Consider the following 23113-nt stretch of genomic DNA (forward strand, 5'->3'; position numbering starts at 1 on the left):
AGTTGTCTGGCTATCCCAGTATACTTTCTCTCCAGCATGGGCTACAATGGTGTCTACCTGCTGCCAGGGAAGGAACAGATCTGTAGCTAGTTAGAAGCACCCAAATATGTGGTTACTTGCTTGGGGAAATGGTGGACAGCACAGGGATGTTCCCATGCTTTCACATCCATTTGTGGCTGGTGCTTCTACTTGTGTGGCCAGCCAGCTTCTCTCAACTTTGAAGGCTCCCAGTCCAATTCTTTCACCTGGTGCACACAGGTGGTGGCACTGTTTCTGGCACAATAGGTCCATTACATTTTACCATGTTTGGGCAGTGGCTCAATTCACTGGTCTCATCATGATTGTCAAACGCATCGAGATTGATATTATCTCTTAGCTGAGTCCTGAAACTTTTGCTTGTCTGTGAGGTGTTGGCATAATGTTAAAAGAGGGTCCCTTTTATTAAACCGTAGTCCATAGATTCCTCTGGTGACTGATAGTTCTCCACTTACCTGGATGATACCTCAAACACCTACAGATGTCCAGCTATGTACACAACACTGTCTTCAAGCTTGGGTACAGAAGCGGTTACATATTCACTGGGTGCTACAGGTCATCAGAACTACTTTGTTGATCCATGCCTGGGCAAAAAACTCTGCTTCAGTACACCTATGACTACCAGCTGCTTTCTTAGTAAAGTTGCAGTGTCTTTATTAGGGTCAGTGATTGATAGTCAGCTGGCTCCTCTATGGGCCCCTCATTAGTCACTGCAGGGGTAAATATTGGTGCTTTTTTTCCAGGCACTGTATCAACTGCATACCATGGTGCCCCTGGTTACTAGCACATCATCATCATGTTATTTCTATAGCGCCACTAAATCCGCAGTGCTGTATAGAGAACTCGCTCACATCAGTCCTTGCCCCTTCGGAGCTTAGTCTAAATTCCCTACACACACACACGTCAATTTGATAGCAGCTAATTAACCTACTAGTATGTTTTTGGAGTGTGGGAGGAAACCCACGCAAACACAGGGAGAACATACAAACTCCACACAGATAAGGCCATGGTTGGGAATTGAACTCATGAACCAAGTGCTGTGAGGCAGAAGTGCTAACCACTAAGCCACCGTGAAATCACTTAACAGTTTTTGATGCTGCATTACCGCTCCAGTGGCTGCTCTGAATGACTCCTACCTGACCACTTAAGCTGGGTACACACTACAGAAATTTCAACCAACTTTTTATGCCGCGCGATTTTACATCCGACCGATGGTCCGATCGCTTGGTCCATGGACTGCATACACACTAGCCTTGTTTAGGACGATAAAGGGAAGAGCGGACGTCCCTTTAGCGACTTTTTACAGCCATGTTGTCGTGCGCAATGACTGTAATTTCGTACTCACTGTTGTGGATCGGTCGGAAGTTTATACACACTACACAGCAGAAACGAGATTGGAACGAAAATATTAAACGGTATGACCAACCAAATGAGGCGATAATCGTCCATTTGGGCAGACTTTCGACCATCATGTCACTGCACACACTGACCCGACTGTTGAACGAGTGGTCGTATGTCGGCTGTTTGAGCCGATTATTGGACGAAAACAGTGTAGTGTGTACCCAGCTTTACTGTGGATCATGACTGCATTGGAGCTGGTTCAGCGTGGACACAGGGTGTTAGGATCAACCAGGGGATAGATTAAAATGGGTACTTTAATCTTTTGATCACAAGAACACAACAGGACACTAGTAATGAGGTTTATTAGCTCATAAGAGTTGTTCCTTTAAATGCAGATAACATTTGTGCGGTGTTTACACAAGACCAGGTGGGAGAAACCCGCTCCTCACCAAATGCAGACTGACCCCCTTTTGTGCACATAATGGTTAACTTTGGCCCTTGGAGCTTTCACCTGTGACACCCCACCCCCTTTATGCTTTACAGTCAGAGATTTGTTAAAGTTTGTAACACGTGTAATATGTCTGTTATTACAGATAGGTGTCTTATTAGATGTATTGTTTTAACTTATTACTGAGATTAATGGTAATGTGCAGCCCTTTTGAATGTAAGAAATTATTCTCCCAGTATGTGTGTGATGGAAACAGGGGCCCAGCCACAGGAGGGTTTAGAAATCTTTGCCAAAATATTTAAAAGTAAGAAACAACAGATTATGTGGGGCACTCTAAATACACAGACTTAAACAAGAATAAAGAACAGGAATGTGGCATTATTTTAGGACTTGGTCACAGCTGTTCAGTTTTCATGTGTTAGTTCAGACCATTATGTTCTAAAGTCTTAAAACAGTGGTTCCCTAACTGTGTGCCATGGCTCCCTTGGGTGCCCTGGCCAGGGCCGTTTGTAAGCAAGACAGGGGGCTTTGGGGGCTTCTTGGTAAATATTTTGGCTTAGGGGTGCCTTGAAAAAATTATGGAGACCCTAAGGGTGCCTCGAACTGAGAAAGTTTGGGATCCACTGCCTTAAAATTTTTTAGTACACATCAGGGGGAATTCAATTGGCTGCGTTACTAAAAAGTACGTGGCCTGCACACTATTACCATTATTAGAGCTCCTCTTGTGATGTTGCCATGGAGACCCAGGCAGACCCGTGTTCAGTGTAAACACAGTCTACCAGGGTATTGGACAGGGTCGGAGGACTTGAATATGCACTCGGGATATTGCTGAGGTGGCAATCTGAAATGGTATTATTCAGTTTCACAATTGCAGTACATCACAAGCATCTGATAAAGGAGATGTCCGAGCACTCCGATTTGTAATGCTTCAAGAACTCATATTGCAAGAATAGGAAATTCCCTTTCACACTACCTCAGTGGTAAAAGCAGAATAAGAACGAACAAATAAACTTCAGGAGAGCGAAGACTATTTAAGTATTATAAGACAGTGACTATCAATTAATATAAATACCAATAAAATCAGTAAAAACAGTGGGTCAGTAAAACAATATATTTATATAATAAACATTTTTTAAATGTTAAAAACAATAAAATTTTATTCCCCTTTGCTGGTTGTATTAAGAGGATTTGCCTACAGGACGTTTAAACCATACAGCTGACAAGATCAATACTTTGCTGCCAAAGACCGACTGATAATACGAGCCGACAGAAAGAGGATAACACTGTTGCGTATGCGCACAACTCAGACGATCCGGACCACACTATTACAGGAACTCGGCACAAACCGACCCATGACACAGGGGAGCTAGAAGGACCTACTCCTAAAAGGAAGGCACCCACTGATCATCTAATCGTATGTTCCATTCTCGCTAAATTTGACTCAGACAATGGGACTGCTGAAAACTTATGCCAATATTTTTCATCATCTGTAAGGCCAGCATTGAGTAAATGCTTGTATTCTCACAATCTATAACATCACTGTTACACTCTACCTATATAGTGGGATCTTTTCTTATTAGAATAAAGACATTACTATCTCAGCGCAATATATCCCATAACCGAAATGGTGGAATATCATAAGAATGGCATCTTTTGGATTCTATATAGACCTTTAGTCCATATGGACAAGATTTGTTAGCTAATTACAAGAGTATAACATTTAATACAGTTATTTGTGGTCATATGATTGTATCTGTTTATGGCAGGGTTTCCCAAACCCAGTCCTCAGGGCTCGCCAACAGTGCAGGTTTTCCAGATCACATGTGACATAATTAGGACCACCTGTGGATCTGTTACAATGTGTCAGTCAGTAATGAATACACCTGTGCTCCAGCAAGGAGATATGGAAAACCTGCACTGTTAGGGTTCCTGAGGACTGGGTTTGGGAAACCCTGGTTTATGGATTCAATGTTCTGGCCAGAAATTATGTTTTATTATAATGATGATATTGTAATAATAGATTCTAATCCTATGATATATATTGCAAGCCATCTACACATGCAGATATACTTCATGTCTCCTGTGCTCAGGAATTTTAATTTTATCAAATGTATTTTGTTTTTAACATCTAAAGATATTTATTTTTAAAATACATTGTTTTACTGACCACTGTTTTTATCGGTATTTATATTGGTAATTTTTATTATTTTTATTTATAGGGCGCCACAAAGTGTCCGTAGCACCGTACAGAGACAAACAATAGGACAGTACAGGGTAAAAACAGCACTGTACAGTTAACCATAGGCACTATAACTCAGGAAGCTCAAAACACAGCTAAAGAGAAAGGCTGAAAGGGTGAGGGATATTGGCACAAGCTCGAAACCTGTGCCCAAAAGAGTGGGCTCAGTTAACAGGTTAAGAGCCACTGGAAGGTCCAGAGAAAAGTGAGAGGAGACAGAGAGCAAAAGGTCCAAGACAGGTGGACTGAGTAGCTGCAAAGTTAAAAGTGCTGGAAACAGGAGGAGAGAGGACCCTGCTCAAAGGAGTTTACAACCTAATGGAAGGGGAAGACAAACTGAAGACACAAGGGGATACGAAGATAGAGCCACATGGAACAAGAGAGGAAGGGGGGAAGAAGGGACGAGAGGGAGAGGTAGCCGACAAGGTGGGTAGTTAAGCGGAAGACTGAAGGGCTTTTAAGAAAAGGTGGCTTTTTAATGCCCGTTTGAAACTGCACAGATTGGGGGATGCTCTGATGGAGCAAGGGAGATCGTTCCAATGGAGGGGGGCAGTGCGGTTGAAGTCTTGAATGTATGCATGAAAAAAGGTAATCCGAAGGGAAGAGAGGCAACTGTCATTGGCCGATGGCAGTGGGTGGGATGGAGTGTGAATAGAGATGAAGTTGGAGATGTAGGGAGCAGTGGAGTTGTATGTGAGGGTGAGGAGCTTAAAAAGGATTCTGTAGGGGAAGTTGAGCCAGTGTAGGGCTTGGTAGATGGGGGGAGGGGGAGACAGAAGTGGAGCTGTGAGAAAGGAAGACAAGTCTAGCAGCTGCGTTGAGTACAGAACAAAGAGGAAAAAGGTTATAGTAGTCCAAGCGGGAGATGATCAGAGAGTGGATGAGAAATTTGGTGGCATCCTTGGAGAGGAAGGGCCGAATGCGAGCAATGTTCCGTAGCTGGAAGTGGCAGTATTTGCCAAGAGAGTGAATGTTTGGGGCACAGGAGAGAGAGGAGTCCAGAATGACACCCAGGCAGCAAAGCTGGGGAACAGGAGAGATGGAGGAATTGTCAACAGCGATTGAGAGGTTGGAGGGGAAGGAGGTTCGAGATGAACAGCAGTCACTGTCCATCACGGTCTTAGAATAAATAGTCTTGGCACACCTTAAGGTTAAGTATTATTTCTTATTAAAGAACAGAGTGTTCACTTGCTGCCTAATATCCCACTCCTTGACAGGTGCAAGATAATCAATGTTATTCAATTCACTTGTCAGTGGTTTTAATGATGTGGCTGATCAGTGTAATATATATACACACATATATATATTTTAAAATGTATAAACATCTGGACAGAATTGTGCAAGTCTAAGCAAAAGTTGTGTTAAATAAAAAAAAATAAAAAAATCCTGATATTATGTGTTCATAATTATAATACATGGAACATCACACTTGAGGTATAAACATTTACTAGAACATTTTCAGTTTCCCTGTACTACACAGTACTTTTTTTTTTTTTTTCTCCGTTTTTAACATATTGAAAATCCATAAAAAAAAGGTGGTATCAAAGGGGAGAATACGTACATATTACACGCAATGTCTTGCAGGCATATTCCACAAGCAACAAAAAGATTTCGCTATGCAGGTCACATACACAGAAACCACAGTGCTGAGCAGGATCTTCCCAGGACTCCATTAGATGAAAGGACAAATAATTCCCCTCATTCTAGCCCTTATGCCACAGGAGAAGCAGACTTTACATAATCATTTATGTGCATAACAAACTAATGGCTGTAAATTACAGTAACTTCCCTGAATGGAAAGGACGCTGGAAGAAGGAATAACCTGCAATGTAGTCAAAGTGAGTTTTTAAATAAGTAAAATTAATTAAAGAGCAAAAAGACAAAGGTCATGTACAAATGATATATTGTCCATCAACGTAGCAATGCAGCGATGTTCAGCAAAAAGTTGTAGTACAAACCCACATTGAAGGGCCAGTCTTTTCCCATTGTTAAACCATTATTTACATGCATTTAACTGGAAGAACAATATATTGCATTGCATAATATCTGTCACCTATCTAGCTTAAAACCATTATAACTCAGCATGTTCTAGAAACCGAACAGCGATTAAACGGTCACCACTTTTTTGGTGTTCCAATAACATCTGTCAATAATGTGTAAGCAGTCCAGGAAATTCAGGAATAGGGAGCTGCATATGACATGGGGGCACAGATATTCTGATGCTCAGTTGAAGCACGCATGCCTTCCCTGGAGAGGATAGTAGCACAGTCCCATAGGTGACTAAGGCATCACAGACAGCAGGTGATCCTAGACTTAGTTCTTGAAGCGGGTTTGTTCACAAATGTGGTTGAATTTCCTAAAAGGGGAAGAGACAACATAGTGCGTCAGGTTCCAGGATGTTGCATTTTTAATTTATCCTGAAGATGATAAACAAAAGCATTTCTCAGTCCAGTAAAGTTTTAAGCCCAATGTCTGAACCCAGTGGCTCTCCTGGCATTGCAGAACTACAGATGCCATAATATTTTTGTAAAACACCCTGGCACTTCTCACCGACTGTCTTAATTATGTGGGGCGCCGTGGCAAAAAGTACACACTACCTCTGCCACAGAGACAGGTACTAATCATTAATTCCGTACTGGCGTCTCCTGTGCTTGGGGCATCTGAACTGCAAGCTCAGTGTGGCTCTGCACCCAGTTCCCCAGCAGCTCTACACCGTGTAGGAATCAGATTGGTGAGGGAAAGACGACTGATGAGGCCCATATAATCGGGCATATGAAATACCTCATCTTCCGGCAGGTGAGAGACTGGTTGATCATGACACAGAGGGAAAGTCCGTGGGCTGGAAAGGATCCAGTCACCAGTAGCCTTTTTAGGCTGCTCTACCAGAGATGCCTTGAGAAAGGAAGTCAGGCTACATTTGGTATTAATGGATAGGACCAGATAGACTGCACTTCATTTTGACCAGTTCTACATTTTTTTTTTTAACAAAGCATACATAGAAATGTATCCTATACATAAATGATGCAGTAAACTATAATCATGTTGTAATGGCTCCAAGTGACATAATTTGTGACATGGTAATCACTACCTCACAACAGTATTCACGAGCTATAATATGTGATATCTGCTATGTACTGTAATACTCACATGGCATGATGTGCTTTAACCTGAGTTCTGCAGTTTCGTCCCCAGTAGCAGTTTGGCCGTGATGTCACCGCGACTAGGAAGACACAAACTTTTATTTTACCAATGCCAACATCCTGCCCATGGCATCATCAATCACAGAAATGCTCATAATCTCAGATAATCGGTCTAGCTAAAAATAATGGTAATTCCAGGGAAATAAGTGTCTTCTTTCCTTTCTGTGATACACCTCTACTACATTAAATTGACATTTGAGAAGAAAAAGGGGACAAAATAAGCCCCACTCATGATCTGACCATTTGCAGGCCCATTGTGCCTCCTTTGGGGTTCGAAACTTGTCACTGTCCCACCAAAGCCAGAACTACTGGGAAGAATGCTTCTCCTACTACAATTACTAGCTGTAAGACAAGTATAGACACAAGCATGCTTTTATCTCCTTTAACTTAAAGTGTACATCAGCTAGTTATATACCACAACCTAGAGGGACAGCTGCACATAAAGGAAAGTTCTAGTAATAACTGAGATTAAGGCTGGTTACCTGGTAATTCAGAAGGTGGGATGTTTTGCCTGTATTGGTAGGTTAGATCTCTAAAATTACGCAGGCCACAGAAGTAGCAGAGCACAGTGTTTCCATTTATCCTGTAATCTGTTGGCACAAATATAATGAAGATATTAATGTAAAAACAAAAAACAAAGCCAGAACAAAACACACACTATAAGAACACATTATAACACTTACATTGGTTTAAAAAATAAATATCGTGTTTAAACTAAAAAGGGCACAACCATCATGAAAACTTTTTATAGGTATAACTAGCCTAACAGAACCAACACTGTGTGATTGGCAGCCCGACATGGGTCACTAAACAGAGAAGAAAGTACTACTTTAAATCGAGGCACTGCTTAGCTAATTGTATAGGCATGTTCTACAGGAACTGAATTACCAATCCATATGTGGACAAAACACAACTGAAAAAAATTAAATCTAACTTTGAAAAGAATGTCATTCTTTGAAAGCGAAATATTAAAATGTTAAAATGAAGTGAGCAAATGGGAGATATTCAATATGTAATATGTGGTTTACCCATTGTAATTAGTAATCGGGGTGTGGTATATCGGGCTTTATACAACAAAAATCAGTCCACCTTATTAGTATGAATATCATTTGTATTGAACTTAACAATGTCGGACGATAACGCGATTAAGAAAAATTCCCCATAATTGATCAGAATAATTCTGTTTTATTCGTACAGAATTATTGCAATACCAGTCATTAAGAATTTTTGCTATGTCTGACATACCATGTACATCTTTTTTTTACCAATACTGCTCTTCTCATTTTATATAGCCCTCTACCACTTAGAACAGTGTCAAGATTCTTTGAAGATTGCAGTTGAGAACTAATTGAAGGAATACAGATGCACACACTAAAGGGTGATTTAATGAAACAGTAGATCCATCTAGTGGACATAAGTAATATTGCATGTGCAAATAAAATTTCTCTATTATCCTAAGGTCACCGGATCCTGGAGGATATAAAGTCTCCAAGGATGTTGGCACTTTTTAATATTCCTAAAGTGTTGAACTGCACCTCCTCCATATCCCCATCCTGTGGGACAGAGTGCGTTATTAAACTGCTGCAGCAGACTAATATACTTTTTTAGTCATTAGATTGTAAGCTTGCGAGCAGGGTTCTCTTACCTCTCTGTCTGTATGTATTACCCAGTATTGTTTTATTACTGTTTCTTCCCAACTGTAAAGCGCTATGGAAATTGCTGGCTCTATATAAAAAAATGTTGATAATGACTAGAAGACTCTAACCCCCCCTCCCAGAGACCAGTGTCTCTCAATGGATTCAGAGAAAAGGATTTAATGAAAGTATAAAAATCCTGTTACATACTCTGACTACTATGGTACCCTTCTTACTTACCAGGAAGCATGAAAACACTTCTCTGAACAGCCGCAAGACTTTCATTTAATAAGTCTTTCCATGTTAAGCCCCTGGATGCCAGGTAATTCTGGTAAAACAATAGATAAACACACAGTATACAAATTGATGCATGCATAAATGGAAAATGTTGTCATTTCATAAACCATTAACGTAATTTATAAATATAAGACTGGAAACTTGAATGTGCAGAATTTGAAGAACAAGCTAGAACGCAAGCTATAATATGGTTGAATGAATGCTATTATACTTTCACCTGAAGATGAACTATAATTAGGTACATAAATAAGGTTTTCAAGAAAAACCACCAAGAACATGAGGAACTCCTAACCCAAATGTTTAATAACACACTGTGAAATTAAATGTAACAATGGAAAAGGGCTGCAAACAAGAGACAGGGCTGCCTACAGTTTGACAAACCTTCCTTACAGTAATAATTCTTGTGCGTTCAGAGAATACAAAAAGGATCTATTGCTTGGTTAAAAGGGAACGCCAGATGACCCCCATGGTTTGAGAGATAAGACTCCCCCTATCAACACCAAATGATTATCTAAGCATAACATTGGCATTACATGTACTAAAACTGGTCTACCCAGATGGTTTTTCAGCCCAGAAAAGTATTTTTGGCCTTTAACCTCCATAAACATTGTATAATATTTTGTTTCAATGACAATTTAGGCGGCAACATATACAGCCCTATTCTAACAGTTTGTATAATGCTGTACCACACGTGTCAGCAAATCTGTCTGTTTTAGACGTGTGGCACCAAGAGTTTTGCTCGGTTCAATAAAAAAACAAAACAATCTGGTCAGGTAAAAAAGTGTGTATTGACATTGATATTGTGCCGTTGTGAACTGTACATTTAACATGCCCACTGGAAAAATCAATCTTGGAAAATTTAGCCACATGTGTGTGGTTAAATTGGCTACAAATTAGTAATTCAGTAGTCATGCCCAACAAACAAATGAAATTATATATGTAGTCATTTTATGAGCATCCCCATCTGGTGTGCTGATAAAATTAATTCAAATAAAACTTTTTTTTTCTCTTTTGTTTTTTTTTTAAAAAAAGGGCATCTATTCAAGCGTGTGAAGGTGATAAATGGCTGATTATTACAGATTGACAACAGTTCAATAGTCTCAGCTTTGTGGGACTGGCAGCTGCCATGAGTAGCCCCTTAAATTCATTAGGTAGTTGTATACGGCAACAAATTGCTATAATGATTTTTGAAAGCATGTCTAGAGAAGAGAACAAATAGCTTGGTGTAACATACTGTTGATGTGCAGATTCTACACATAGAAACTAATTAGACTTTCAAAATCAGGATTTATAGCCATAAGCAAATTGTGTACCTTGCACAATAGGACAACATATACATGCATTATATTTATTTAATTTTTTTATCTGGCATTTATCGGTTTACCCTTACCTTTAGAATGTCAGACTCATAGTTGTTGTTGTTTAACACAGAGTCCAAACATTTTTCTCCGAGATTTAATTCTGAGGGGAAAGCAGGAGAATGTGTGCTTTAAAATGAAAATTGTCTCAAGTGCTCGTGATACAGGCTTAATAGTAAAGCTTTGCAGATTCTCTATGGAAAAGTATGGTTATGAGAATGATGATGACATACACACTCAGTATTCACTATATTCATCTGTAAGTTAAATAATACAATATTAGAATTGTATTTGTACATTTGAAATATGCAGAACAGGTACAATGAATTGGAATGTTAGAAATCACTAGCTGGGCTGGAATGAATACTTCTAGGTGAGGGGAGCACTAGTCAGATCCTCTTTCTTGCTTTCTTCAAACCTCACTGTACTTGTTTGGTTACACAATGAAGGAGTGAACAGCTCAGCCGGACGAGGGCAAAGCATAGTTACAGAAAGTAGAAAACAAACTACACTGTGCTAACTCACTGTCTACTATTTCCTAACAAAACAACTAAGACTCCTTTAATCAGTTGCCCTGCCTGTACTTTTGCCAAATACAAGCAAACCAATTTTTGGCACAGACAGGTTGGGACTCTGATCACTATGTGGTTACAATACATTAATTGCAACCTTTTCTATGATAATCTATACTTATAGAAGGTATCAAGTAAAGTAATAGGTTGGAGTACATGATGCATACATACCACCCTTCTATCACAATTTTTTGCAGGTGGACCCAATTTTTTTTTTTTATAGCAGTTAAAAGGGGTGTGGCCTACTTCAATGTCAGGTCAATGCTAATAGGTCTGTACAAAGATATGAAGTATTTGTATGGTTCTAATAGAACAACTGTGAAATGCGACACTTAAATTCTGAAAAGTAAAATAGCGATATAACACACACCCACGACAAGCAGCTTACCACAAAAAGGTGCCAGACAACCAAAGCAGCCCATTCTGCTGCATCCCCAATACATGTGACAGAAAGGCTGCAAACATGCAGTGCCTGTGAAAGCAAAAAAAGGTCAATGAGATGCAACAGACCTAATATAACTTGTGGTGGAGCTTGAAAGACAGATGAGAAGAGGGTTTATGTTTTGCTTTGTGAAGCACATGTTTTAGTGTACAAGATATTCTCTAGGGCATCTCTTTGCAATAGCAATTTACAACATAGAAAGCCATCAGCTGTTCTGGTGACATCAGCTCCCCTTTCCAATAAAATTCAAGTTAGCAAGCCAGGCAGAAACAGACCATATAAAAAAACTCAGGCCTTACATTGTTGAGGTGTGACATGTGGGTTCTGCTCCCGTTCACTCCTCCTGTCTGGCATTGGCTGAAAGCAGCAGGTACATATCACATGACTTCCTTGGGAAGAGCATACATATTCCTGGGCAACTACAAGATATACAAAAAGAAGAAGAGATGTTAAATTAAAATGAACAGGTTGTCCCATGCAAGCCAGGTGTCGATAATAGGCCAAATCTCAACAAACCTCTCAGTCCATAATTCCCAAAAACAGCACTTATGGGGTTAATACAATTTGCAACATGTGTGCCCAAGGCAGACTGTGGAGAGGGAGGCTTGATTAGTACCATGGAAATATAGTTTTATAGTTTTTTTGGACAAGACAAAAGGCACTTCCCGATCTTAGTAACAAACACTACTGCTGCCTGCCATTCTGTTAACCGATTAGTTCATAGCAGACAGAATACTTATTTTACAAAAAAATATATATCTCTGCACATAGTAATATTTAAGCACAAACCTGCAGGAAAGTTGGCAGAGGTAGAAGGAGCGTCACCTAAGGTCCGTAAGGCTTCTGTTTCAATGGTTGGTGGGTAAGGTGGCGGCTGCATGTTGTGTCTACCATATCCTGGGCACTGCCGGCAGACCGTGTAGGGCTGACTTTAAGATAAAGACAATTTACATGTAGTTGGTGGACTGAAGTTATTGAGGAAGTGCAACAAATTCCTTCAATAGTTCTTCCAACAAGAAAAAACATAAATGTAAAATAAAAAGGTATGTAACATGTTACACAATGTAATTGTTATTAGTCACAAACCTAATGTCTGAGGATTCACTGTCAACGTCTGACAGCTCCAGCAGGTCTTCAGAACTCCCCTCTTCATCAGAGAATGATCGGCGCACCTTGGGCTGCAGCATGTCTTGTGTGATCTTGTTCCGAGCATCCATGCTGCGTCTGTCTTCCTCACTGCGGCACTTCTCTGTATTTCACAGAAGTAAAGCACAAACATCATGGGAATATAACTATATAGAAATCATATAGACTGTGATTTAATGAACAAGGTACACAAACTTGCACATTCATAATCCAGATTAAGCGAGAGCACCTCCCACCTTTGAATCTCTTGCGGCATTTGAACTGGCGTGCCAACAATAAAGTACGCCACACACATACAGTGACTTGCCTGGGTGCTGGAGCAGATAGGCTTCCACTAGATTGTTAAGGATGTGGTTTTTACAAATACGTTCAACAGGACAGCGGCAGGTGGGGCAAAGGGACGAGCGCTCCATCCAGCCGGAGTAACAGGCCGCACAGAATGTGTGCATACAGGGCTGTAAACTGATAGGAACAAGATACATTCAAAAAAATGAATTTGTTTAAAACACACCACAGCTACAGTAACCCAACCTACTCAAAGCAAGTGAATAGAATTGTAGAAATATTATAAAAACACTTTCCTTTAATCAAATAATTACAAATCTTTATACAAGGTCCTAAATGGCACATCCTACACACATTTGTGGTGTTTTGTTCCTTCCTTGTAATCCTATTTACGTACTCTGTTTTACATGTGTACGGTGTGCTGGCTATAAGGCACAGAACATTGTTCTTTTTACCCTTTTCGCCCCTCTGTGCTACCACCTGAGCCCATTGCTTTCCTAGCTGAATGTGATAATTGACCCCTTCTACCTAGGAGACCCATATTTTGTAGTTGCACCTCTGTGGGAGACTGCATTTGTAATAAAGACAGCCTTGAGGTCTCCTCACTCATTATGTAAGACATAATGAAGCATGCAGATATTCCACCAACAAATAGAATTAGTAACAGTTCAATTTTATGGGGCAGTTTCCAAAGGCCATAATGTGAAATGTGCTTGGCGTACTTGTGTACATAAAAAGCATATCGGGATTACAGATATTGCTGTTAAGTGACCCCTAATGAAATTGACACTTCATGCTGTTTCTATGTAACAGATCAGCCACCTGAATGTAAGAACTAGTTGGTTGTATGAACTTTGTGGTATTAAACTCATTGGTATATAAAGCACGTGTAACCGGAATCTCACATCACCGTTCTGTGATGCCGCCAACTTGTAAATTCTCAGATTGGCTATATTTTGGGAGATGAAGGTATACACAGAAGATGAAGTTGGCAATGTTATGATAGTCACACTCCTTCCCTATCTTGTCCTCAGCACGGACACTGGGGACCCTGCTCCTTCTGCTACCCAACTATCAGCCTGTGACTTCCTGTCTGCCTCCATTGCCTCTTAATATCTTGACTTTGTGTATGACATTCAGTCTTGCCCTCACTTATTCATTAGTCCAATTGGACACATCTCTGACTTCCACAAACCGAGACCAGCACACTCATGAACCAAAATGCTTTGTGTCGCTCACATTCTAACAGATTATTTTAGTCCTACCAACATCAAACCTATTAGACCAAGATGTGCAGTACATGAATAATGAAATGCAAAAAGGAATTTTGCCCTTAACAAAACGCACCTAGACCTTGGGGACACTAAATTTCCCACCACTTAGTATTAAAGTCTGTTCTGTTTAGGAAAATCTGTAACTGACTTCCTTTATGTGAATAAACTGGAGCATCTGATTCCTGGAAGAGGGACCAGGACTCATCTCACATACATCTGTAGGAATCAGGCCGATAGTTCAGAGGTGGTAAAACATACAGGAATTTGAGGTAGAAGAAACATTTACACTTCTATGCAACGGATATTAATTACAGCTAACTTTATATCACAAGGAACAAGAGAGTTACATCATCTGAATGATCTTATTTACCTGACACAGTCGTGCAGCAGTTCCTGGCAAATAATGCAGGTCAGAGTCTCTTCCATTTTGTCTGGCTTCAAGTTAGCTGATTTTGTATCTTCATTTGCTCCTTTTGAATCGCTGGCTGGCGCAGGACCATGGGTATCTGAACAGTCCGTTTCTAAATGAAGTCATTAAGACATCTGACATTAATGGAAAAAAAATTCAAAACGTATGTATAATAAGAGAAGAGCCAATAAGTTGGTGGTTCAAGAGCTCATAATGAAACAGTCATTTTTCAAAACTTACTGTTAAATGCTTTTCCCCTGGAGCTTACAATTATTACTACTAGTATTGATCACCTGGCTTAAGGAAATCATGATCAAATTAAGCTTACGTTCCATTCTTTCCTAAAGCACAGTAACCTTTATATTCTAGTGATTACAAACTAGAACCCTGTGATAATTATCTCCGTATTATTAAGGCTGTACTAATGTAATGTAGGCTACAAAGAGCCTTTTCTATGATGTGCCTCTAACTTACTGTACAATATACCAGGTTCTGAATTCACTGAATCTAGAGAAATATCTACTTTAGTTACACTTCACGTTCACCTACAGACAGATATCTCTTATTTCAAAGACCAGACAGAAAGAGTTAGAGCAACTGATGCAGCTGCTCCAATGCTTACAGATCAGTACCGTGCACTTTGGTGGAATAATCCTTTGCAAATAAAGCGAAACTGTTGTGCTAAACAGACAAATAATTTTTATTTTAAAACAGCCCAGTGGCTGCGGGAACATGTATGGTGTCCGCTGGTGAAAGATTTTAGTGTGCAGCACCCTTGCAAGCAGTAGCAATGAGACAATGTATTATGGGAGCTGGAACCAGAATTGGATCCAGTGTGGTCAATCGCTTTCCCCAAGCACACTGCTGCCCCCTGGTGTGAAGCGACAGTGCCTCAGTCCCACTCCCTGCTCCCTCCCCACTGACTATAGGGGGTGATGCCATCATCTCGTTCAGCATCTGTCAGTGTGAACCAGACAGAAAAGACGACAGAAGAAAAAAAAAAAGACCACAGGAAAGGGGGGCAAAGAGCGTGATGACGGCGCAGACATATCTGTTATTTGTTGTTCTTATTGTTGTGATATTATAACTGAATTAAACCTGACCGATTTGTATCCTAAAATGCATTCATTTGTGAGACACAGGGCTGGAGAGGGGGAGGAGTCCAGACTAATCGATAAACCGCTCCCACCCACCTAAAAGAAAAGTCTAGATCCACCCCTGGCTGTGGCTTACATACTGCTCTACAATACACACCAGCTGTTATCACAATGGCTTAAAATAAACCTACAGAGGAGACATTGAACATAATCTTCGGTACCAGCACTTCTTATTGTAGCAAATACAAAAGGGAAAACACATATACTATATTTAATACAATAACAAATACAAATCTTTGTCTTATCGCAGTCTCATCCAGAAAGCCACCAAGAGCAGATTTCATCACTTCAAGGGCTATAGTCAAGAAATGAGAGGCTACTCTACTGCTTTTAAAAAGGACCCTATACCTTTACAGGGAACTTACTCCCTAGGGGCCTAATGTAGAGTCCAACTCATGAATGCAAAAAGCACTTTTAGTCAAGGTTCCGACTCAGTTTGCACTCCAACTGAGACGGATCTCCCTCTTGCACCTCTCTGCGCTTAGGGAGGTGCAACGGGGAAGGCAGTGGGCGAGCCTAGCAATGTAAAGACGTGTACACGATCTTTACATGCTATGCTGAGATTAAATCATCCGCAGATAGGTCTCTAGGAGATGTATATTTTGTGGGTGCTTTCTCCTGATGCAACAGACCTTGCGGTGTTAAACAAAATAAAAACAAAAAACAAGTAGCAAAACAAAATAATTAAAAGGTGTGCACCCCCTCCCAACCCGTGTGCTGCTGGGGATTTGGGGAGAAGGGTTTAGAAGCACAATTAAAAATTTTTATTATTGTTTTAAACAGTAATTTATAAGGCCGCTCTGACTGATACACTTAATACCGGCCCTTAAGGCAGATAAAGAGTTGTGTTCGTGCAATATGCATAGTGCACTGAGTCACACGGATCTAAATATGTGTTACTTGGAATACTGTGTAAATTACGGGATGCAATTTAGACTTACGATTTCAGTGTAAATTGCATCCAACTCTACATCAGGCCCTGAATGTCTAACAGCAATAGCTACAGAAGGAATGGACTCTGATGTAATGGAATCAGAAGAATCTTTTTAACTCTAAAGTAAAAAAAAAAATGGAAATATTATATCCTTGCTAAGTTACACAAGTTATGAGTCCATAAGTAAAGCTACCAGGGGCTGTCAGGCTCCCAAAAGGCTACAGTCTTGACTCCACATTTGATATTACTCCTACCATGGTTCAAAATTACAGCAATAAACTGTTTAACAGCTAGGCTTGTATTGAAGTCATACAACAGTTTAAGCACCACAAAGAAGTTGCAAAAAACTAAAAAAGTAACAAAATAATGAAATGACCCATGGATCGTACTTCAGAATCAGTGCTGAACCCGTAGTGCAAAGACCCTACAAGTGATCGAGAATTTTATTATATATATTCTAACAGATTTGTATGTTGTCTTTTTATACACAGAGAAAAAAAACTAATTCTTAATAAAAAATTGGGTGTTCCTGGTAACTCCCTCATTCTGTAATATTTTCCAGATGTATTTTGGGGGGCACTAGCCAAAGGATTTGAAACAATAGGGAACACTAACCAATTTTCAGCCTTTTTTTGGGAGGAGGAAGAGGATTATCCTGCTCTGTGTCAGATTTAAGGAGAGAGGTCGCAGCTGTGTCACTGGTCTCCGCTGAGAAACTCTCTCCGCCAAGTCCTGCCTTGGACCGCAGGTCATGTTGATGCTCTGTTGCTGCTGCTGCACAAACAACTTATGTGAAAAACAGTGTGTCAGAAAAGGGTTACTGGTGGAACATAAAGCATATCAACACACAAACAAACATAAATATTTCAAGTTGTTTGATGGAACAGCTAAAATTAGGGCTTTCAGTCTCGGGAGGAATGCCCTATAAAACACAGGAGTAGATTTGCAATGAATCAATACCTAATTTCTTACATATTGATGTGCAAGAGATGTACTCCACAGCAATAATTAAATTAGATTAGTTCACTGAACTAATTATGCCACTGACATAATCCAATATATTCATCCCATTGCTCAAACCTGCTGGGGACGGCTCAACCTGCATGGCAGAATCTGGCTCATGCGCAGAGGTAGTGGGTGTGCTGAAGAGGTTAGATGTGGAGGTGGAAGGTTGAGGTTCCTCACAGGTCAATGAAGAGTCTTGAAGGGAAGACAAAGTCTGAGTTTCATCTATGTCCTCTGAGGTATCTGCAGGTGTAGGCAAAACAGACATCATATCTGTGAATTTTCAGAGTAATATATGAAGAAGCAAAGTACATACATATTGTACTTTTGCCGTTTCTATTGAACACACTCAACCATAACTTTAGAGTTAGCAACAATAACTTTCACCAAACAACTCCTGTACCAGTTTATCAGTTCCTCACAAGGGGCCTGATTCATTAAGGAACTTAAATTAAGAAGATTCTTATTTAAGTCTTCTGGACAAATGTAAGTCCACTCAAGATGTCCAAGTTCAGTCGCCAAGGGCTACCAACAGGTCATGTTTTCAGAATTTCTGTTTGTAGAAACAGGTGGGATAATTACTGACCCAATCAAATAGATTAACTCACCGGTACATGACTTAAGAAATCCTGAAAACATTAACTGTTGGCAGCCCTTGATGACTAAACTAGGACACCACTGACTTAGAGCGATATCTCCAAACTACTTCTCGGTGAAGAACTGCATAGCAGGGATAATATGAGTGAGGAAGATTAGCGAGACAGGTATTTTAACATAGTGTATTTACTTGTATTTATGACCTTGGCTGTACTACATGCGCTGCGGTCTGTTCAGCACATTGAAGGACACTGTGAAATTCTATTCTACTTTTTTGTTGTTGAAAAGTATAATTCTTCTTTTGAGCACCCCAGACCATGATATTACCACCCACATGCACCAGGTATGGACTGTTATCGCTGGACTGCAGTGCTTTGTTTTCTAAGTAAGAACATTGACCATTTACAATAAAAAGTTACACTTCTGCCCACAAAACAATCTTCCAATAGCATTGTGAAAACGGTCTTTGGTCTTTTTCCTAGATATTTTCCCACTCAAACAACTCTTGTTCATGTGTTACCAGTGAAGGACCCTTACAACACATCCATAAAGCTGATCTATGAATGAAATAATGCAGACGTGCTGCATCGACATGCAGACATTTATAACAGCAAACTATACAGAGAACTTTCATCTACCAGCTGCTTTTTCTTTACAGCAATGAAACACACATATATGCGATCGTTCTTTATTCTATCACAATGCTGTGCGTTTCAAACACCCAGTGCAAAAGCTATTTGCGTTTACTGACAGAAACCATCAATGCTGTCTCAAATATGAACTGTCACAGCGTGGGCATCTACACACATTTCTTCCATTTTGGAAAGGTAGTGCAGCCGTTATAAACTCTCTCTCCATATCCAGCCAGCAAATCATAGTGGAGCTTTTCTGCTCTAGTATTAACCTTCGGCTAAGTGTGGATACTTTGTTTTTTTGCAGACAAAAAGTAAACGGAGCATTAAAGCCACTGAATAAGTGCACAATAAGTTAGTAACTTAAAAAAAAAAAAAAAAGTTATTTGTTGCAGTGCCTGGTACTTGCACACCCCTAATTACACATTGCCCTGCATGTTTTCTAGAGCTTCTCAAAATCCTATGATAAAAAAAAGAGCACTAGTGCAGTAATACTACAAACAGACACTGGCTTTACAGTTTAAGCTGCATTAGACTAATCACAGCTAATTTTTGATAGTTTGCTATGAGTTACTTTGTTAGTAAGTAATCAATTATTTCTATTCTAAATGGCAATTGACATACCTGTTGGTTCCTGCATATTGTCTTGTGCTGAACTGAAGGACTTGTACAGATATGCAACATCTGGAAACAAAAACCACACTTAATAACATGAAAATAACCATTTTAAATATAAGAATTTCACAGTATGAGTAACTGTAAACAGAACAGAAAGGAAAATATGGATACACTAAGTAAACTGGTTATGTGTATGACGATATTGTGTGATTTGTCAGCCTGGAAATTGGGAGCAATTTTGTGCTTATGAAAAACAAACATTTGATTAGAAATGGGAAGAAAAAGAAGGTTAATTCAGAGTGGTGCACAATATACTCTTATTTTAATTACTACAAATAATTTTAGTGTGCAAACGTCTGCTGAGTGCAAAATATAATTTTGTAATAATTTATATTAAAATAGTTTAAATATGAAAACCAGTGAAATATAAAAGAAAATATTTTGTGTGCCTGTGAATAAACAAAAGATGTGTTTAAAATTGCTGGGTGCACGATTATTGTCTCCTATATTGATTGAGGAATTCACACTCAAATTATTCCGGCAAAATAATGAAGTAAAGCTTATTTATAGGAATTAATATTCCCTTTTATGCAGCTAGCAATTGAATTCACTGGCTAAATCCTCCTTAGTTAGACCACATTACTGCCTTATGCTATGAGAATGTCTAGGCAGTTACTATGTTGCAGTTAAAGAATTGTTTTGAAACATTTATCTCTTTGTATCCCCTGTATTCCATCACTGGTTGGTGGTAAAACCTGATCATCATCACCATTTATTTATATAGCGCCACTGATTCCGCAGTACTGTACAGAGAAGAGAGCAGAGAGAGCGCAGGGTCAATTTTTGATAGCAGCTAGTTAACCTACCACTATGTTTTTGGAGTGTGGGAGGAAACCGGAGCACCCGGAGGAAACCCACGCAAACACAGGGAGAACATACAAGCTTCACACAGATAAGTCCACGGACGGGAATAGAACTCATGACCCCAGCGCTGTGAGGCAGAAGTGCTAACCACTAAACCTGATGTGTTTAATATCAAAAGATGATATTATTAACTGCCTCCCAAATAAAAAAACATTCCGTTAAGCAGTTTGTAGATATTAACAATGATTATACTGGGCTATCACAGGGAAGGGCTTATGAGCTATCTCACTGAGAGCTTAATAGGAGCTGTACAAAATTGACATGCTTAGCTGTAACTAGTATCAATCTGCTGTGAACTTCATTCTACCTAAAAGCTTACAAAAGCCTTAAAGTATATGCTCAAAGAGACAAGAAGGGTGACTTGCTATCTATCAAAATCCACCAGCTACTGGTGAGTATTCAGTGCTGAAACCCTACAGCACGGTGCAACCAATCTCGCTGTCTTCCAGCATTACATAACCTAAACAGACCACCAACCAATCACTGGTGAGCACAAAGATTCCCTTCCGGGCACCATCAATGATTAAAATGTACTGGAATACAAAGCCCGCACAAAGGCCTTGGCAGACTGCACTTTGGGCACCCCTACTCTATAAAGCCTATAAGAAGACACTGTAATAAAAATGCTAAATTGTGAGGCGCAGGCAGCATTGGAAAAGGAAAAGAATAAGAGCATATACAATAATAAGATACATATACATATTCATCTGACTAACAATCAAGGAAGATTATTAAAGGATATATTTATTAAAGAGAACATGGAAATCAAGATAAATTCACATGCTTATAGAACATATAAAAGCAGCAATGACTTAAATGTAATTTTATTTAGTCAGCCATAGACTGTTCTATAGAAAATATTGTGCTCATATTTACACTAGGGATGAGCGCGCTCGGATTTCTGAAATCCGAGCCCACCCGAACGTTGCGGATCCGAGTCGGATCCGAGACAGATCCGGGTATTGGCGCCAAATTCAAAAGTGAAACTGAGGCTCTGACTCATAATCCCGTTGTCGGATCTCGCGATACTCGGATCCTATAAATTCCCCGCTAGTCGCCGCCATCTTCACTCGGGCATTGATCAGGGTAGAGGGAGGGTGTGTTAGGTGGTCCTCTGTGCTGTTTAGTTCTGTGCTGTTTAGTTCTGTGCTGTTTAGTGCTGTGCTGTTTAGTGCTGTGCTGTGCTGTGCTGTGCTGTGTTCTGCAGTATCAGTCCAGTGGTGCTGTGTGCTGTGCTCTGTCCTTCTGAGGTCAGTGGTGCTGCTGGGTCCTGTGCTGTGTCCTGTTCAGTCCAGTGGTGCTGTGTCCTGTGCTCTGTGCTTCTAAGGGCATAGTTATTTCCCCAATATTCCCCTGTGTTTAAAAAAATAAAAAAAAGTTTTTTTTATAAAATACCAAAAACTACTTTAATATTTTTTAATTACCACAAAATTTTCACAACCAATCCTGCAGTATAAGCCCATTGGTACTGCAATATTACCAAGTTCACACATTCAGCAGTAAAAGTCCAGTGGTACTGCAATATTACAAAGTTTACACATTCTGCAGTATCAGTCCAGTGGTGCTGTGTCCTGTGCTCTGTCCTGCTGAGTTCCGTAGTGCTGCTGGGTCCTGTGCCGTGTCCTGTTCAGTCCAGTGGTGCTGTGTCCTGTGCTCTGTGCTTCTAAGGGCATAGTTATTTCCCCATTATTCCCAAGTTTGTAAAAAATAAAAAAAAAGTAAAAAAAAATAAAAAAATTAAAAAAAAAAAAAAATATATAATAATTATAACCAAATTTGCAAAACCAATCCAGCATTATAAGTCCATTGGTACTGCAATATTACCAAGTTCACACATTCAGCAGTAAAAGTCCAGTGGTACTGCAATATTACAAAGTTTACACATTCTGCAGTATCAGTCCAGTGGTGCTGTGTCCTGTGCTCTGTCCTGCTGAGTTCCGTAGTGCTGCTGGGTCCTGTGCCGTGTCCTGTTCAGTCCAGTGGTGCTGTGTCCTGTGCTCTGTGCTTCTAAGGGCATAGTTATTTCCCCATTATTCCCAAGTTTGTAAAAAATAAAAAAAAAGTAAAAAAAAATAAAAAATTAAAAAAAAAAAAAATATATATAATAATTATAACCAAATTTGCAAAACCAATCCAGCATTATAAGTCCATTGGTACTGCAATATTACCAAGTTCACACATTCAGCAGTAAAAGTCCAGTGGTACTGCAATATTACAAAGTTTACACATTCTGCAGTATCAGTCCAGTGGTGCTGTGTCCTGTGCTCTGTCCTGCTGAGTTCCGTAGTGCTGCTGGGTCCTGTGCCGTGTCCTGTTCAGTCCAGTGGTGCTGTGTCCTGTGCTCTGTGCTTCTAAGGGCATAGTTATTTCCCCATTATTCCCAAGTTTGTAAAAAATAAAAAAAAAGTAAAAAAAAATAAAAAATTTAAAAAAAAAAAAATATATATAATAATTATAACCAAATTTGCAAAACCAATCCAGCATTATAAGTCCATTGGTACTGCAATATTACCAAGTTCACACATTCTGCAGTATCTTGTGCTACATATAATGGAGACCAAAAAT

The 23113-nt window shown here is 39.7% G+C and overlaps 1 protein-coding gene across 3 annotated transcripts in view; it reads right to left on the reverse strand.

Moving 5' to 3' along the window:
• Nucleotides 1-2922: 2922 nt before the first annotated feature.
• The window catches only part of CHFR (checkpoint with forkhead and ring finger domains), a 32016-nt gene continuing 11825 nt past the window's right edge, over nt 2923-23113 (reverse strand). For 2 of the 3 annotated variants that reach the window (XM_075216981.1, XM_075216991.1), the window contains exons 5-18: nt 19631-19690; nt 17853-18020; nt 17388-17558; nt 14643-14793; nt 13021-13175; nt 12654-12816; nt 12357-12496; nt 11867-11986; nt 11514-11597; nt 10586-10656; nt 9139-9226; nt 7747-7854; nt 7212-7284; nt 2923-6420 (exon numbers count right to left, since the gene is read on the reverse strand). In XM_075216981.1, coding sequence (XP_075073082.1) covers nt 6378-6420; nt 7212-7284; nt 7747-7854; nt 9139-9226; nt 10586-10656; nt 11514-11597; nt 11867-11986; nt 12357-12496; nt 12654-12816; nt 13021-13175; nt 14643-14793; nt 17388-17558; nt 17853-18020; nt 19631-19690 — 1595 coding nt within the window. In that variant the 3' untranslated portion in view covers nt 2923-6377. The remainder of the gene's footprint in view (nt 6421-7211; nt 7285-7746; nt 7855-9138; nt 9227-10585; nt 10657-11513; nt 11598-11866; nt 11987-12356; nt 12497-12653; nt 12817-13020; nt 13176-14642; nt 14794-17387; nt 17559-17852; nt 18021-19630; nt 19691-23113) is intronic. The other variant, XM_075216999.1, reaches the window with a different exon arrangement.

This window comes from Mixophyes fleayi, chromosome 1 (genome assembly GCF_038048845.1).
Source record: "Mixophyes fleayi isolate aMixFle1 chromosome 1, aMixFle1.hap1, whole genome shotgun sequence".
In the NCBI taxonomy this organism is placed as follows: domain Eukaryota; kingdom Metazoa; phylum Chordata; class Amphibia; order Anura; family Limnodynastidae; genus Mixophyes; species Mixophyes fleayi.